General features: G+C 47.8%; 1 protein-coding gene across 1 annotated transcript; it reads left to right on the forward strand.

Annotated features, from left to right (window-relative positions):
- The first annotated feature begins 12,073 nt into the window (after positions 1–12,073).
- Positions 12,074–13,736, forward strand: LOC102062828 (vitelline membrane outer layer protein 1-like). The gene is made up of 3 exons (XM_005482627.3): positions 12,074–12,260; positions 12,806–12,909; positions 13,442–13,736. The coding sequence occupies exons 1-3, from the start codon at positions 12,090–12,092 to the stop codon at positions 13,734–13,736; spliced, it is 570 nt and encodes a 189-aa protein (XP_005482684.2). The 5' UTR covers positions 12,074–12,089.
- Positions 13,737–15,788: the final 2,052 nt, after the last annotated feature.

The raw sequence follows: 15,788 nt of genomic DNA on the forward strand, positions 1-15,788 counted from the left end.
CTGAAGCTATACTGCCTGTGTACAGCTCAGGTAGATTTCAGGAACAGGGGAGGCTGTGTGTCTCCTTTCTGTCCAGCATGAAGGCAGGTGAAGGTGTGCAGCAGCAATACTCCTCCCGTGCTCAGGGCTGGAGTTCACCTAGCAGGGATGGAATAACCATCCAATTAATGCAATTGCTGCCAAGGCTCATCTGCAGACGTGAAAAATTTTTTTGTTGCATTCAATGTTCATGCCAATTAGAGATGACAAAGGAATGTGGAGAGGGAATTCATATGATGGATACACTGCCAGACTTCACATTGTTCCAAAAACACCTGTTGCTGAAATTTTGACATTTCACAACATTGCAAAAGTCTTCTTCTAAGAGAGGCCTGAAGCACAAGTTGAACAAAAGAGTACATAGCTCAAGTTTCAACACAAGCCTTTCCAATGGGGCAAAGGTACAACCCACTGAAAATCATTGGAAAGGAACCTGGTCAGGACAGCTGTCATTCCTCCCCTCCACAGTTTCCTCTGAATCCTCTACTGCTTCTGAAAGACTCAAATGATTTATTTATACAATTAATTCTTTTTTTTTCAGAATCCACTTTCCTTCATCCCTACCCACTGTAACTTGCACTGAATCCAGCTGGTTTGTATCACTCTCCTCCTAGCTGAGCCAAAATGGGCACAAGGTTCCTGATCCCTTCCTCTCCAGAGTCACTTGAGAGCAGAGGCAAGCCCCACACTCATGGGAGTGGGCAGCCTCTGAACAGGCTTGAAATTTCTGTGGCATTATCCATGAAAGTCACCTGTCCTGACAACTTCTCACAGGGAACATGGGTGCATGTAATGACACCTCATCTTTATGCACCTTTGTAAATTTATATGCATGTAATAAGAAAGGGTTAAATCCTTTAGCAAGTTTAATATTGTTTGGTCCCCACCACAGCCTACCACTGCAGCTGATCTGTAGAGGGCCTTGCCCTCCTACAGGAAGCTCACCCAGCTCTTTCTTTCTCTTTGCTGCCACAGGCAGGTTTTCAGACAGCCACAAGAGTTTTTTGGAAGACTCGTGATGGCCATGCTGGGCTCTGCTTTTTTACCTTGCTGCTCCAAAGAATCTGCCTAAATGCACTTGGCAGTCATGCTGGTTTTGACATGCCCTTGAAAACCTGACACTGCTGTGTCCATCTCTTCTCCCAGTGCTCACTCCTCATAACATCATGGACAGGGGAGAGACCCTCACATTGAGCACAAGGGCCAATGGAACACCAGGTGGTCTCTGCCACCTTGAGGAAGGGCCTCAGGAATAGCAGAGGGAGAGGAGAAAGCAGGCAGCTTCTTTTTACTCTTTTTATGGCATCACCTGCAGGTCAAAGCCCTTTTCAGTGGTTCTCTTCACTACTCCAGGTTTGTGTGGGCTGCACTCAACAGCAGGTCTGGGTGTCCCTGGCTGCTGGTGTGTCACCCTGCCTGAGCAAACACACCTGGTCCTCCAGCTTCTCTCTGGGGCTCTTGCTTGCTTTCTTATTTCAGGGGGAAAAAAATGCGTGCCTTCATGAAAAAATTCCCTCTCTGCTATTGGAAAATTTCCCTCTCTATGCTATGGTCCCTTCTCTTTTGCACCCAGATAAAACTCTGTGACTTCTTATTTCCTTCATGTGCGGAAAATGCAGCTGTACACTGCTTGCAGGGAAACTGTGCTTGCCCTGCCTCTAAGAGCTGCCTGTGTGCAACGCTCCAGGTTTCGCCACAGAAGCATTCCTTGGCAGAGGTTTTGTCCACCAAGTACTTAATCCTCTGTTCATCTGGGGTTACCCCAGGTTCCACTCCTCTCTTCAGCCCACAGGGCTCCCCCTTAGGGCTGCCAGGCAGTGGAGGGAGCAGAGGGAAGCTGCTGATGGAGAGCGCTGCTCTGGAGCTGCCCACCCTTCCAGGGCCCGGTGTCAGTGACATCCAGGACAGGTCACTGCTGACCTGCTCAGCTCGGCCAAGCTGCGCTGCCACCAGGCCAGAGCTCACAGACACCAGCACACCCAAGGTTTGGTCTCCTTTTCTCCTGCTGCTCACAGGGAGCAGGAGCACAAAGCACATTTTTGTCATCCCTGCTCCTAAGGATGAGACCCTTGGGCAACCAGGGGAAATCCCCACTATCACTTCATTGGACTTAGTACTACAGGTAAAAGCCTCCTTTGCTGCCAGGAGTGTTTTACGCCAGATACCCACATGTCTTTAAATCCCTCTGAAAACTCTCCTTGATCCCAGAACATTATTTTCTACTGTACCACCACCTGCAGTGACTGCAGCAGTCCACAGTTCCTAGGCTACATGCCAAAAATATCTCATATCTAGGTTTCCCTCAGAATGTCCAGTTTTTCAGTAATTTTATGCAGCTGGAATATGGATTTCTTCCCTTTCTTGAAAATTTATGGACATTTCTCAAGAAAATCTTTCACAAAAATGCCCTAGAGGTCAGCCTCTGTTTCCCTCATCTTCACCATTTCCTCCAAGTAGGATTGCACTCAGTCTTGGAAGGGCTTTGAACACTACAAATGGTATCTGCACACTTCACTTGAGTAACACCTGCTTTGGGGACTTTCCTTAGTGCTTTGGTCATTTTGTCCCTTTTTCACCCACAGTCAGGTGGCTCATAGAAAAGCAAAGTTTTTTGAAATTCTGGTCCAACCAGCTTGGCCACAGTAGCTTCACCACTGATGTTGATGTCTTTTTTATTTTAACTGTATCCCTACATGAGATGCAGTTACAGAAATTAAAAAACAAACAAAAAAGAAATTTCAAAAAAATACCAGGACAATTTTACCTCCAAACTGGGTCAAGTCTCTGTGGAAAAACACTCCATTAACATCATGAGTCTCTTCTGTGCCACATCTGCACAATTTTATCATGCAATTAGACCTTGGCTCTGGCCAGTGAGTGATCTAAAAGTACCTCAGACAAAAGGAAGCCTTTGTGCATAAATTAATGCAAATCAAGCCTGGGCTCTTCCCTCCCATGATGCTGGGAGCTGCTATGTTCTGTGCTGCTGCAAGAAATGAACACTCTGCTCTAGCCTGGGGACAACAAGCCCATCAGAGGGGAGACAAGGGCAAGGCAGAAGACAAGATCCAGGACTTCAGCTTTAAAGCCTGGATGAGAAAGAAATACTCAGCAAACAGCCAACTTTGTGGCTTGGTATTGAAACCACACCAACCATGGTGTGTCCACCTGAGCATCACCCGGAGGTATCACAGAATTCAAATGCTAGCCAGTGAAAATGCCTTCTTAGAACATCAGGAAATGAACATGCATTGACAAAACAAATCAGGGATGGCTCAAATCTCCTGATCAGCACAGCAAAATCCAGCTCCAAGACCCCAACAAGCCCCAAGTGGAATACACTGCACCTTTGCAGAGGAGAGCAGTGTTGATGGATCTCAGCTGCTGCAAGGGGGACACAGACTGGAAAGGTTTCCTGGTCCCACAAAACTATTGCAAAAAAGTGAACACATCCCAAAGCACACAGTGGAAGTCCTGTTCCCTAAATCATTCCCTGAAGTAGGTAGCCCAAGCCTGGCAATAGGAGCGAAGCTCAAATGGGATTGGTTTTTTAGGTCTGGGTCTTTTGGAGAGGGAGAGTTTACTCAAGTAAACCCCTGCTTCTACTCTCCCTTTCCCTGTTTGACTCACAAATGTCCTTTCACCTCCCCATCTCTTCATTGAAAAAGAGCTGGTGCCAGTCTGAGGGGGTGTTTCCTAACCACAACCCAAGCCAGACCTGTGCCAGTGCTCAGGCAGGCTCACTTGGGCTCACCCAGCTCCATGAACAATGCTGTAGCTGGAGGAAAGTGCCAGTAACCCAGAAAATTGGCTCCATGGTATTCCTTTCATGTCAGGGCTAGGCAGGATTTATTTCTTTTTCTTCAGTGCTGCTTGGGGGATATTTACCCTTTGCTAGGCTCACATTGCTGATCAGGAAAAGGACTCCCCAGGCAGCAGGAATTTGATGTCCCACAGTTTCTTATCTGCAGCTCTAGTCCAGCTTGTATTAATAAAGGTTGAAGATTATTTAGGACTTCCAGTCTGCTGGCCAGTTGCAGAGGGCATGGGAAATTCAGGATGGACTTACAGTAAAGCATTATACATGCAATAATATGTGATTTAACAGATATTTTCATATACTTAATCTAATAAACACAGCATATGCTGTAATGTATATGTGGCCTTGCTTACTTACATTCGCCTTTAACAGTTTGTGTAAACAGATCCCAGCTGGTCCACTGCTTTCACTCATTTCTCGATGTTTTCCCAATTTTATCCTGGAAATACAGAGAAAATAAACACTTTGTAATGGTGTTTCTGGCAGCAGCCTTCCCCCATTTACTGGTGTGAAGCTCCTGCAGTCTCCTGTCACTTGGCATTTCACACTCCCCTCTCTGAGGCACCGACGGAGGCTCGGGTGCCTGGGAGCACCCCAGTGGTGCAGAGCCTGGCAGCTGAGCAAGGCCCCAGGGAAAGCCGCTCCCAGCAAGCCTACAGGCAAGGGTGACATGATCCTGCATGGCTGAGGGGGAGAATTGGCATCCCCCTCCCACCCCTGTGCCTTCCCTCTCACCTGCAGCAGCCAACACCTCAGGCTGGGCCAATCCCTCACCCTTTGGTGCACCCTGGGCCGTGCCCACGAGAGCTGCACTGCTCCCCGTCAGGCTGTGCCCACTGGGTGCCCAGCAGCCCCAGGACAAGCTGCATGCCCAGTGAGTCTCCAGAGCAGAGACCAGCTCCTGGGGGCTCTGCCACAGCTCAGCAGCTGAAGGTCAGGATGGGCTCTCACCTTGCAGAATTAGTTGTTTGATCAGAGCAAACTGGTCTGGAAAGATGCCCAGGAGGTCTTCTGGAGCACTCCTACTCCAAAGCTATCACTGCACACTGGGCACCACTGATGCAATTCTGCTCAAACTTTCCCAAAAAATCCTGCAGGGATAATCTTGCAGCCTCCCTAGGCTTAATTATTGTTACTAAGGATACTCCTTGGCCAACCTTAGCCTGCTGCAGTACTCATCCATTAGTCTTTGTTTCAGGCAGAGTCCAGACCATTCCATTCCACTATACAGCAGTATTATGCACTGTTGCAGGTTCTTATGCTGTCCTCTCCCACAGCAGCTGTGAGCTGTTTGCAGTGCCTGGGGACTTGTTAAGCTCCCTGCAGAGCCCAGGTGACTGCACTCCTACTGTGATATGGTTTCTAAGTCCTTGGAGCAATGCCTACCTCCCCAGCCTAGTCCCTGCATCCCCCCCTTGAACAGGAGTCCCACACAGCCACCAGCCTCCCCCCTGGTCCCTTGCAGCTGCCACCCAGCCTGGCTCTACATGGCACGGAGGGAGCCCAGTGAGGGAGAAGACAGAAAATCCTGGGGTAGGCTTTCTCCCCTGGGCTCCCTGCGTTGTCCTTCCCACACGCTCCCAGGGCAGCAGTGGCTGCAGACCCTGACAGAAGGGCTGCTCCCAAGAACCCCTCTCCCTGTCCTCCCACAGCCCAGTCACACAGTCCCAGCTCTCATGCTCGTTATGCACAGATCAGGTTTTCTAGACTACTGATGGGTTTTGTTGGACTCTATCCAGCCAGGCCATGTCCTGCTGGAATTCAGTGCCCTCAGTGGAGCAGAGCAGCCCCGCTGGGGGCCCACACTTGCTGAAAAGAAAACTCACTCCATTTGTCTCCTAGGCTGTAATTTGGTTCACATTTCTGAGCATGGAGACCACCTGACACGCTGACTCATGCATTGCCTCTGATCCTTTATGACCCAGACCCTGCTCTGCAGAGTGATGTCAGTGCAGGTGCTTTAATTCCTGCAGCTGCTTCTTTCTGCAGAAGGTGGGAGCTCACCCCTGTCCCTAGAACAGAATCGCATCTTATTTTTCTCAAACTGTTTCTCCAATTTGACAAGACAATTTGTCAAGCTCAAGCTGTGTCTCCCTAAGTACTTGCAGCCTGTTCCAGCTTGCTGTGGCCTGCAAAGTTAATAAGCTTGTTATTTATTTTAGAGACCACCATTAATAATGGCCGTGCCTGGCATTTCCCTGCTCATGAATTTCTTCCCAGAGGCCACCCTGCTCATTCTTCATGAAACTTTTCTGTGGAAATTGGATTTGGTCAGGCAAGAGAGAGGAGAAAACAAAGCTAAACCCAGATTATTACTCATTTCCCATCTGAGGGGAGAAAAGGTAACACATAATGCATGTCATCTGCTTCATTTAGCAGTCAGAGCCATAGCAAGTCACAAATGTGTGTCCCTGTGCTGTGGGTGTGTCACACAGCCACCAAATTGAGACCACCTGCCATGTGCCAGTGTGTCCCAGAGAGGAGCTGAGAGATGAAGAGGATGGTGCATGCAGTGCCTGGGGCAAAGAAATCAATGGGCCTGGGGCATCACCAAAGCAGGGCACTGCTGGAGGCAGGAGTCAAAAGGCAGAAGCCATGGCACCATAAAAAGGGCCATAAAACAAGAAAAGCCCTCTGGCTGCACCTTTGCTTGGCCAGCTGAGGATGTAACTTAGGAGCAGTCTGTCTGTTTCTCCTCTAACTCAAAAGGGCTGCCCAGCTCTCCCAGGGCCTCACAATCACTGCCAGCTTTCCTGTCCTGCTGGGCACTGAGCAGGGGCTGTCCCCCCTGACAGCCCCTCAGATGGCACAGGGGCAGCCAGCAGCAGTGACCACAGGGGCTCTATTACCCTCTGGTGCTGCAGTAGAAGTTCTCTCATTCCCAAAGCCAGGAGCTACCCAGTGACTGCTCTTTCTGTAGGACCAAGATGAACTGTTCATGTGCAAACCTTCTGCTGGCTCTGCTCCTGTGTGCTCAGGGAAATGGAGCCCAGCAGCATAGCCCTGGCCCTGCTGTGCCCACGGAGGCTCCAAAGGGGCTGCTCCTCCTTGCCTCTACCAAGGGATCTGCAATGACAGTAAAGAACCTTTCTCCTCTCCCATGATCCACCTTCTGCCCTTGTACTTTCAATATCTTGTCTCACAAGGAGAATTCATTTGTGCTTGAGGTATTGTTCTTATGAGCTGTCCTGGGTTTTTTCTTCCTCTCTGTTTGCAATCAGCAAATGGGCCCTTGGAGTATAACAGCTACAAGATTATCTGAAACTCAGGTTTTAGACTGGAGAGATGTTATTAAAGAAGAATTTTGAGACTTTGAAGACAAGAGTAATGGGAATTTAACTATTCAAATATCCTAAACTCCCAGACAACACAGAAAATACCAGCAGGAAATGCAAAGGAAGAGCTCAAAAGGATAAATTGTGTGGTTTAGGAAAGAGAAGGGATGAGATAATGTCTGGAAATTGATTAAAGTAGAGAAGTGACTCTGTAAACTGTGAGGAAGAGCATAAATCAGGCAAGAAATGTGTTCAGAATTAACTCAGGGGACAAGTCCAGAGAAGAATGTGGCTGTCACAGTTATGGCAGTAACACTGCCATATATCTAGTTTCACACCAGTGCAGTCCCAAACAACATCTCAGCAGACATGGCTTTTCCACAGAAACTGAGTGTCCTGCTCAAAGGAGGGACAACTTAAAAGAAAGATGAAGATTCTGAAGGTCACATCAGTCAAGTTTTGAAGATTATTTTCCCCACCAAAAAAAATCTTTTGTCAAATTTGTTTATTTTCAGTCTTCAAAGTGAGCAAGAGCTGGCAGCAGTACATCATGCCAGGAGAGCTATGGCTTTGCTTGGAATGAAACACCAACAAAACTTTGCCAGTGATAAAGTTCCCAGGGCTCAGCACCTGGAAGGAATTTCTTGGCAGATTTCATACACAAAGAGAAGCACCTAATTCTCAGTTAATTTTAATTCACTTTGGCACATCTTCCCCCCAACCCCCCCGTCCTCTCTTCAGACCTTAAAAAATTCTCCTGGCAATCTCTCCAGGCTGGCTGTGGGGCACCATCAGAGCTGCAGGATGCCCCTCTCTCTGTACCTCAGGGCTGAGACACTGCTGTTGCCAGGTCCTCAGGAGTGCTCCTGGCTCTCTGTTCCCCTTGCTCACTGAAAAACCACAGATACAGACCCTGCACAGGGTCCTTCTCCATTCTTCCCACCCAAAGGCAGCCTCCCAAGGAAACCCATGGGCTTGTAGCCTGACTGACAGCAGGAGCAGCCTGAAGGTTGTGATGCTGGAAGTACAGGACCAGGAAACCCAAGGAATTAATATTTACTTGGGAAAGAGTAAAAGAAAATTGTCAGTGTTATATCACAAGGTAAAGGAGGCTGCAGGAGACAGTGAGTGCTAATATTGCAGCCAGATGGAAAAAATAGAAGTAACACATCTGGTGGTAGATTGCATGTGAAAGAATGGCAGACAAAAAGCACTTTGGAGAACAAATGGCAAAGGGAATAAATGCTATTAATGTTTCTTCACATCAAAGATTCAGGACCTTGTCAGAAAATCTGTAGGGCCAGCTAATATTATAAAACATCACAGCAGATACGGCCATTTTAAAATTATTTATTTGCTCAGTGCTCCTAGTGGAAGAAACTTCGTCTTCAAATAGCTCCAGCCATTCTTGGGGGTTAGGGTTCTTAAGAAAGATTAGGTAGAAATCAAAATTACTTCAGAAGAGAGATTTAAAAAGTCACACTGTGAATAGCAATGAATGACTAAGACTGATAATAAGTACTCAGGAGATCTGTGTCTCTAAACTGGAAGAGCTAAGATCACAGCAGTGATGGATGTGTCATTTAAAATTACTGGAAAGTTAAACAGGGGCAAACATGAGGTCAATTTTAAAACTTAGCTCCAAAGGTGATGGGAGTAACTATAGAGACAGGATGACCCCCGTGGCAGGGAGGAATGACTGGGAAGACTCCATCTTATCAGAAGGCTAATTAATTACTTTATTACACTATATTATTCTATACTACATTACTTTATATCTAAACTGAATCTGCCAAGCACTCAGCTCTGCACACAACTTCACAGAATCCCATGACTGTCAGCTGACAGTCCCCACACACAAACACACACACTTGGCCCTGAGAGCCAAGGAAACAAAACACCACCACGTTGGGTAAACAATCTCCATATTGCATTCTACTCTTGCACAAACACAGGCACAGCATATGAGATAAGAATTGGGTTTTCTGTCTCTGATGTTCAGGGAATGTGGAACCCAGAAATATTCTTGGGGAGAATTGTGCCTTGCTTTCCTCTGTGAAGAGAAATGTGGCGACAAGTAACTACAGGCCTCTTATTCCAGCTTAGATGCTACAGTGGGATCAGCCGGTCTGTGCTGCATCTGTGAGCTGTGGCAGTCTTTGTTGGGAAACCGCAGGGGTGGCTTCTGTGAGAAGATGCCAGTGGCTGCCCCCATGTCAGCCAGAGCCAGTGCCAGCCAGCCCCAGGACACATTCACCAGAGCTGAGCCCATAAGCGATGCTGGGGGCTGAATATGAAACATATTTCAGGAAGGGTAAAAATCCTGCACAGCAGCTGCAGAGAGGAGTAAGAACATGTGAGAGGAGCAGCCCTGCTGACATGAGGTCAGGGCAGGGGAAGGGCAGGAGGTGCTCAGGACGCTGGAGCCGAGATTCCCCCGCAGCCTGAGGCACAGCCCATGGGGAAGCAGCTGAGCACCTGCAGCCCATGGAGGACCAAAGGGAGCAGAGACCTTTTGAGGCACTGCATCTGCTTTTAAACTGACATGACAGCCACAAGAGTTCAGTGTCAGTCAGCTTCAAAGGCTGACTGATGCCCTTGGCAGCACTGAAGAATTCTTGATACTAGGTCTTTTATCAAAGAACTATCTTTAGTTTATAGATGTGGGAAGAGTTTAACCGGTTTTATCTCCAATGACATTACACAGGCCATTGCAAGAATGTTTTCAGCCCACACACAATGTAAAATGGTTGTTTCTCACCACCATCTAAGAATGTTTATGTTCTAGAGAAGGTCAGCTGAGAACACAGCTCCTGGAGAGCCCCACCATCATATAAATGGGCAGTAAATGACAAAATACCTTCTGCCCTAGGGAAAGGGGGATTCACCTAACCTGTACTTACCTATCTACAATGTATATGTGTACATGCAATGTCAATAAGGCTACTGCAAGCACTTCATTCTTTAATCTTGATGTTTTGGCTGTGTGATTACCTCTTACTGTTGTGCTGATTTTCTGATTCTTTTCAGTACCTGCACTATTTCCAAACAATTTTCTCTTTGTTGTAACTCTGCTCTTTTTTGTCATAGGGTGGAGGACTTAAGTTGTCAAGAAAAAAAAAATAAAAGATATTTCCTTTTGGCTTATATGCTTGCAAAATTACACAGCTGATCTTCACTCTGCTCTGGCCGTCATGTCTTCAGTTGCTGAGTCTAACAAACACTATCCTGGCCTTCCAATAGCTTGATCAAAAGAAGAAAGGACGTGTCACATATGACCCTACCACTAGCTGCCATAGCTTACCAGCAGAGAAGTTGCCAGACTGTCTGAGTTCAAACTCCAGCTTTCCAAAGTTACATAATTAAAAACCCACCCATCCTAGGCTTGCAAGCTGGTACTTTTCCTGCCTGATTAGCAAACTGCAGGTTAACTGAAAAAGAAGCAGTGGGTGAAGAGCAAGAGCTTCCCCAGATAATAAGCTGTTAATTAGCAGGGATGTTAGAGGCATCACTGGATGCTCAGGGAAGTTCAGTGTATCAGCAGATCTACCCAAAAGTACTCATTGTCCCTGCACTCCAGCAGCACAAACTCAGCTGCTGATACTGATCCCATCATTTTTATTTCAGTCCATTCCTTCCTCCTAGAGCTGAGAAAGATTTCTGTAGGGGAAGAGGTGAGAGAGGAGGGGACGGAAAGTTCTTCGACCCACGAGGATTCCTCACTCTTGAAGAGTTAAAAATTAATGAGAGACAGGAGAGGAAATATAAGGCTGAGATTAGTTCCTTGTTTGTTTTCTTGCTTCCCACCGTGAAGTTATAGAAATGCAGCCAGTGTTCACTTTCTCCCACAGGCAGTTAATTACTTGTGTGAATAGTTTTCACTGCTTCCTGCTGCAATATCCCAGAACCACTGACCCAGTGGCACTGTCTCTGCCATCTCCTCCCCACACAGCCAAAAGGAATAACAAAAATTAGCTTAGCAGGGTCTTTTTGCAACCAGGATCTCTCTTCTGCTACTTGCAGTGGCAGGACAGCTCAGACTGTTAGAGAGGAAACAGGAGAAGATGTGTGAAAGCAGAAGACAGAGAAAACAAGCCCCATCAATAAGTGGGACTCCAACAGAGAAAGATTCAGATCTGTGAATATAACTACAAACTGTAAAACATCTCTATTTTTTTTTGTATCAGTCATCTTGGAGTTTCCTTCTCCACCTAGTTTCTCTTCACTGCTTTCTTTAACCTTTATGTACAGTTGTAGGTATCTCTGACACTGCTCAACCCTAACTTTCCATATATCCCAAAAGCCTTATCATGGTTAATGGAGAGGGCTGATAATATCACTTATTCACAGCTCTTCACTGGACACAACACCTGGCTCTTACTTGTGGGTGCAGCCACTCTTATGAAGAAATCCAGTCAACCCCTCCAGCTTAGAAAATTCTATGCCACCAGACATGGCAAGATATCCATAAGCTACCCATTCTCCTGAGCAGGACCCTGATCACACGGCCCTTCATTTGTGTTTCTTTTCTTTCTGACACGTTTCTGCTGCCTATGAGATACAATAACCCAGAAAGACATACCTCTGTCTTCATTGTCTCCTGTTGGGTGCTGTCAGTACCTGAGGTCCTTTACAATTCCACCCAAGGCTTAACATCAGAGCAACATTCCCCCTTCCCCTGCACTAAGGGGCTCTTACAGAAGCATGCTTCGGTAATTGAAGCTGGCATAACTTTCCTTGCTTTGCATCCTCGAGTTTTCAGAGCCCTGCAGTCCCCCATGCAGGGCAGCCCAGGAGGCCTCCCCAGAGAGGGCAGGCCGGCAGCAGGAGCAGTACATAGCAACCAGGAGCGCTCCCCGGGAGCTTTGCTGGCACTCCCCACTCTCCTGGCCAATAAATTGCCCTGAGCCAGCCCCTCCATGTAGCGAGGCAGGGAGCTGAGCCGCTTCCCTGCGATGCAGCTGCTCGTCCCAGCCATCCTCTGCCTGCTGGGCTCCTGCTGCCCGCGGGGCACAGAGGCTCGGCACTATGGGTCTGTCCTGACCGTGCCAAACGGAGGCCCCTGGGGCTCGTGGGGACACGAGCAGTTCTGCCCCAGAGGCCACACAAAGGGATTTGCACTGAAGGTAAGTTTTGACTGCTTCTTCAGCGTGGGGAGCAAAACCTGCTGTGAGGCAATGTTATTTTGTTCTGATCACAGCAGGGCTGGCCACAGCACTCTGTCCCATCACAGCAGTTTGTGCTGTATCTGCAGCGTGCAGGCTTCTCAGCAAGAAAGTTTTAGCACAGAGAATCTCTCCAGGCTCCTGCCAGTAGGTGATTCCTTAGCAGAGGGGTCTCGTGGGTAAGAAAATTCCTGAGGTTGGTACAGCCTGTTCCCAGGGGCAAGTGCCACCTGCCAGCATGCCCACTCTGGGTATCACAGCATGGGGTGGGAGGGCGGGCATGGCCTGGGACAGCAGCCACCAAGCACTCCTATTTCCAGAGTGCCTGCTCCACTGCTTGGAGAAAAACAGAGGTGGGCAACAGCAAAGTGGGCTTCCTGAGAAATGTCATGGAACTGCCTCACAACCCTGCCCAGCTGCACTGATGTTCTTACTCTGTCCCCAAAGCCTCCTGCCATCCCTCTTTTGAAAGGGTGACCTCTCCCTTTTTCTTCCCCTTTTCCAAGGTGCAGCCCTTCCAGGGATTTTGGCTGTTTGGTGATGACATGGCTCTGAACGGCGTCCGCCTGCACTGCACGGATGGCACGGTCATCGAGTCCTCCGTGGGGGGGTGAGCAGCCTTCACTCCCTCATCCACCTCCCAGGCAGCAGCTCCTGGGCAGCTTGAAGGGAAACCAGTGCAATGGTTTCTCCACAGACAGCCACACCCCCTGTGAAAGTGGCTCAGCATCCCTCTTGAGGAGGTGGGCCACAAAGTGTGAAGCTTTCAGGGCAAAGGTCTGGTCCCAGAGAAAGGAACAGTGCTTTGCAAAATGAAAGAAAGATCAGAAATTACAGATCTTAAAGCAATACTTTCTACTTTTCCTCAAATGCTTACTTTGGAAAGCACATTGAGTAGCAGGGATATAGCAAGCACCTGAAATTGCCAAGGGGTTCTGCAGGAACAGGGCAGACTGGAGCAGGTGGTGGCTGGGCATCCAGGGATGATGGGGAAGGAGGATGAAGCAGATGCTCCCAGAAACCTGCCAGCCCCATGTATGTCCCTTGCCCCAGGACTGCCAGGATCCTGGGCAGGTTGTAACGCTGACTGCAGCACAGCAGAGGCTGGGCAGGCCTCAATCAGTTGTTTTTCCCTCTGGCAGGTGGGGAAACTGGACGGAGGCCCAGCTCTGCTCCAGCAACAAGCTGGTGTTGTTCTCGCTGCGCGTGGAGCGGTGGCGGTACCTGCGGGACAACACGGCCGTCAACAACGTGAGGTTCGCCTGCTCCGACGGCACCGACCTGGAGGGCTGGGGGCTTTCTGGGGGGCACTTCGGCCCATGGAGCAGCAACTGCACCTCTGGGGCCATCTGTGGGCTCCAAACAAAGGTGGAGGAACCCCAGGGGAAGTGGGATGACACAGCTCTCAATGACATGAGAGTGTTCTGCTGTGAGTAAGCCTAGCTCCCCACCCTATGCCAGCGTCTACAAAGCTAATGCACAGCATTAAACCTTGAATCTGTCCTTGCACCAAGAGAAGTGTACTTTTTTTCTGTATTATTATGTCAAGGGTAGCCAGGTCCCATGGCTACAGCACTTCATAAGAAGGGTCTTTGTAATTATTGTGATTTAGCTTGGTAACAAATTTATAACCTACAAAATTCTTGTGAGGGAGCACAGGGGATTCCCACACCTGTTGGTAAGGCAGGAGGTGGGACTGTAAGGGCTGAACATTGAAGTAGAAGAGGGATCATCTGCCCTGACAGAAACTGTGGTTTCAAGGAAGGGGAAGAGAAACTTTTCATCCTATTTCCATTATAATGCTTAGGATATGCAGGGATCACTATCAGACATCCATCCGCCCATCCATCCATCCATCCATCCATCCATCCATCCATCCATCCATCCACACATGAGTTCAAATATACCATGCAGCTTGTGGTCCCAGCTCCATGCCTCCCCTTCCAGCCTTCTCAGCACGTCTCCAGGTGCCCCGTGCAGAAGAGGCCCTTCAAGGATTTTTGTTTCAAAGGCTAGAGTACTTCACATGTGTTGCAGTCAGAAATGTAACATTGCACAGGTATTTTTCCTGAATCCACCACCATCTCCTTCAGCATCCTAACCTCCTACTCAACTCTTCTCTGGAGTTCATATTTTGTGTTTCTTCCTGGGGCTGTAGGCAGTTCCTTGAGGGTGAGGACAACAAGTATGGGGCAGGGATTAGCCCCAAACCCAGCTCTCACAGGGCATTATGCAGGTACTGGTTGGTGGAGAACAGCATGATGGTGCACATGTGCAGGAAGGACTCAAGGAAGAAAGGAACAAACAGTAAGGATTGGGAGAGTTCCAGAGAGAATTGCAAATATTTCAGCAAACACTTTCCTCTGTCCCAGGAGCTCAAAGAGGAGGCAGAAATCTGAGGAAGATGTAGGAGGGAAGGAGAATATCCTCAGCTCTGTAAAGGTCATAGACTTTGCCCATGATCATGTATTTGAAATTTGTTTGCTGCAGTATTCTCTCTGATAAGAAAGTCTTGCTCAGGAAGACTGTGAATGCTCCTCAGTACCACCTGTGAGCCAGGGCTTAATCCCTGCTGGGATCCCAGATGTTCCAGAGGTTTCTGAAGCATCAACTGTACTATCAACTGCCCTTATGCATCCAAAGAGACTTCTTGTCACTTGGCATGCAGCCAGGAAAAGCCTTACAAGAGGTACATTTACAAGTATATTTAACCCATTCTGCCAAGTTTTTGAAAACAGGTTTGAAAGTCCAAGCAGTTATATTTTTGTTGCCAGTTTGGTCAGTTTCCACATGCTTTGCTTATTCCACACCTAACTGGTAAGCACCACAGAGCCACCTATTATATCAGGGGAGTACCAGATTTAAAATCAAAATAGAAACACTGAATACGTGATCTGACAACAAGGTCACACATCCTCATGGATGATTTCCGATTTTAAGAGATAAAGGCACTCTGGAGACAGTTCCATTTTTGTTACAGGAATCTCTCTCTACAATTGGATATAAAAGGAAAATGCACAACTCAGCTTTTCTTCTGGAAAAAAGGTTCCCCTAGGGCACTTTGAAATACACTGAGACAAAAAGGTGGAATTCTTGTCATGAATGTCTCAAGGGTTTTTATGTTATCTTTGCACTATTATATCACTTTCATATTACTCATTATTCATTCACTTAAGCAAGTTGCTGTACACAGCACTTTACATGGCATTAAACATGAAAGAGTTTCTGTCAACAGGGAGGTTCCTGCAAGAAGCCACTCTTTGAAGTCATTTCATGGTCTTCCCACTCAGGTCTTAGCCCACCCCATCATAACAAAAACATTTGACTGGGCTGAATCCAAATGCCCTGGCAGATCCTCTTGAGTAATTAATATCCCATTTTTCAGGCAGAGGATACCTAAAAGTGAAATGCTGCAAGAGATATCCCTGTCCATTACACCTTCAAATTCAATATTTGGCTAATACCAGGTTTTCTGCTGTGTGTGTCACT

Source organism: Zonotrichia albicollis, chromosome 2 (assembly GCF_047830755.1).
Source record: "Zonotrichia albicollis isolate bZonAlb1 chromosome 2, bZonAlb1.hap1, whole genome shotgun sequence".
NCBI lineage: Eukaryota > Metazoa > Chordata > Aves > Passeriformes > Passerellidae > Zonotrichia > Zonotrichia albicollis.

Coding starts and splice junctions, on each gene's coding strand:
- LOC102062828 (XM_005482627.3), top strand. CDS start 12,090: ATGCAGCTGCTCGTCCCAGCCATCCTCTGCCTGCTGGGCTCCTGCTGC. Junction 12,261..12,805: donor CAAAGGGATTTGCACTGAAG/GTAAGTTTTGAC, acceptor CCCTTTTCCAAG/GTGCAGCCCTTCCAGGGATT. Junction 12,910..13,441: donor ATCGAGTCCTCCGTGGGGGG/GTGAGCAGCCTT, acceptor TCCCTCTGGCAG/GTGGGGAAACTGGACGGAGG.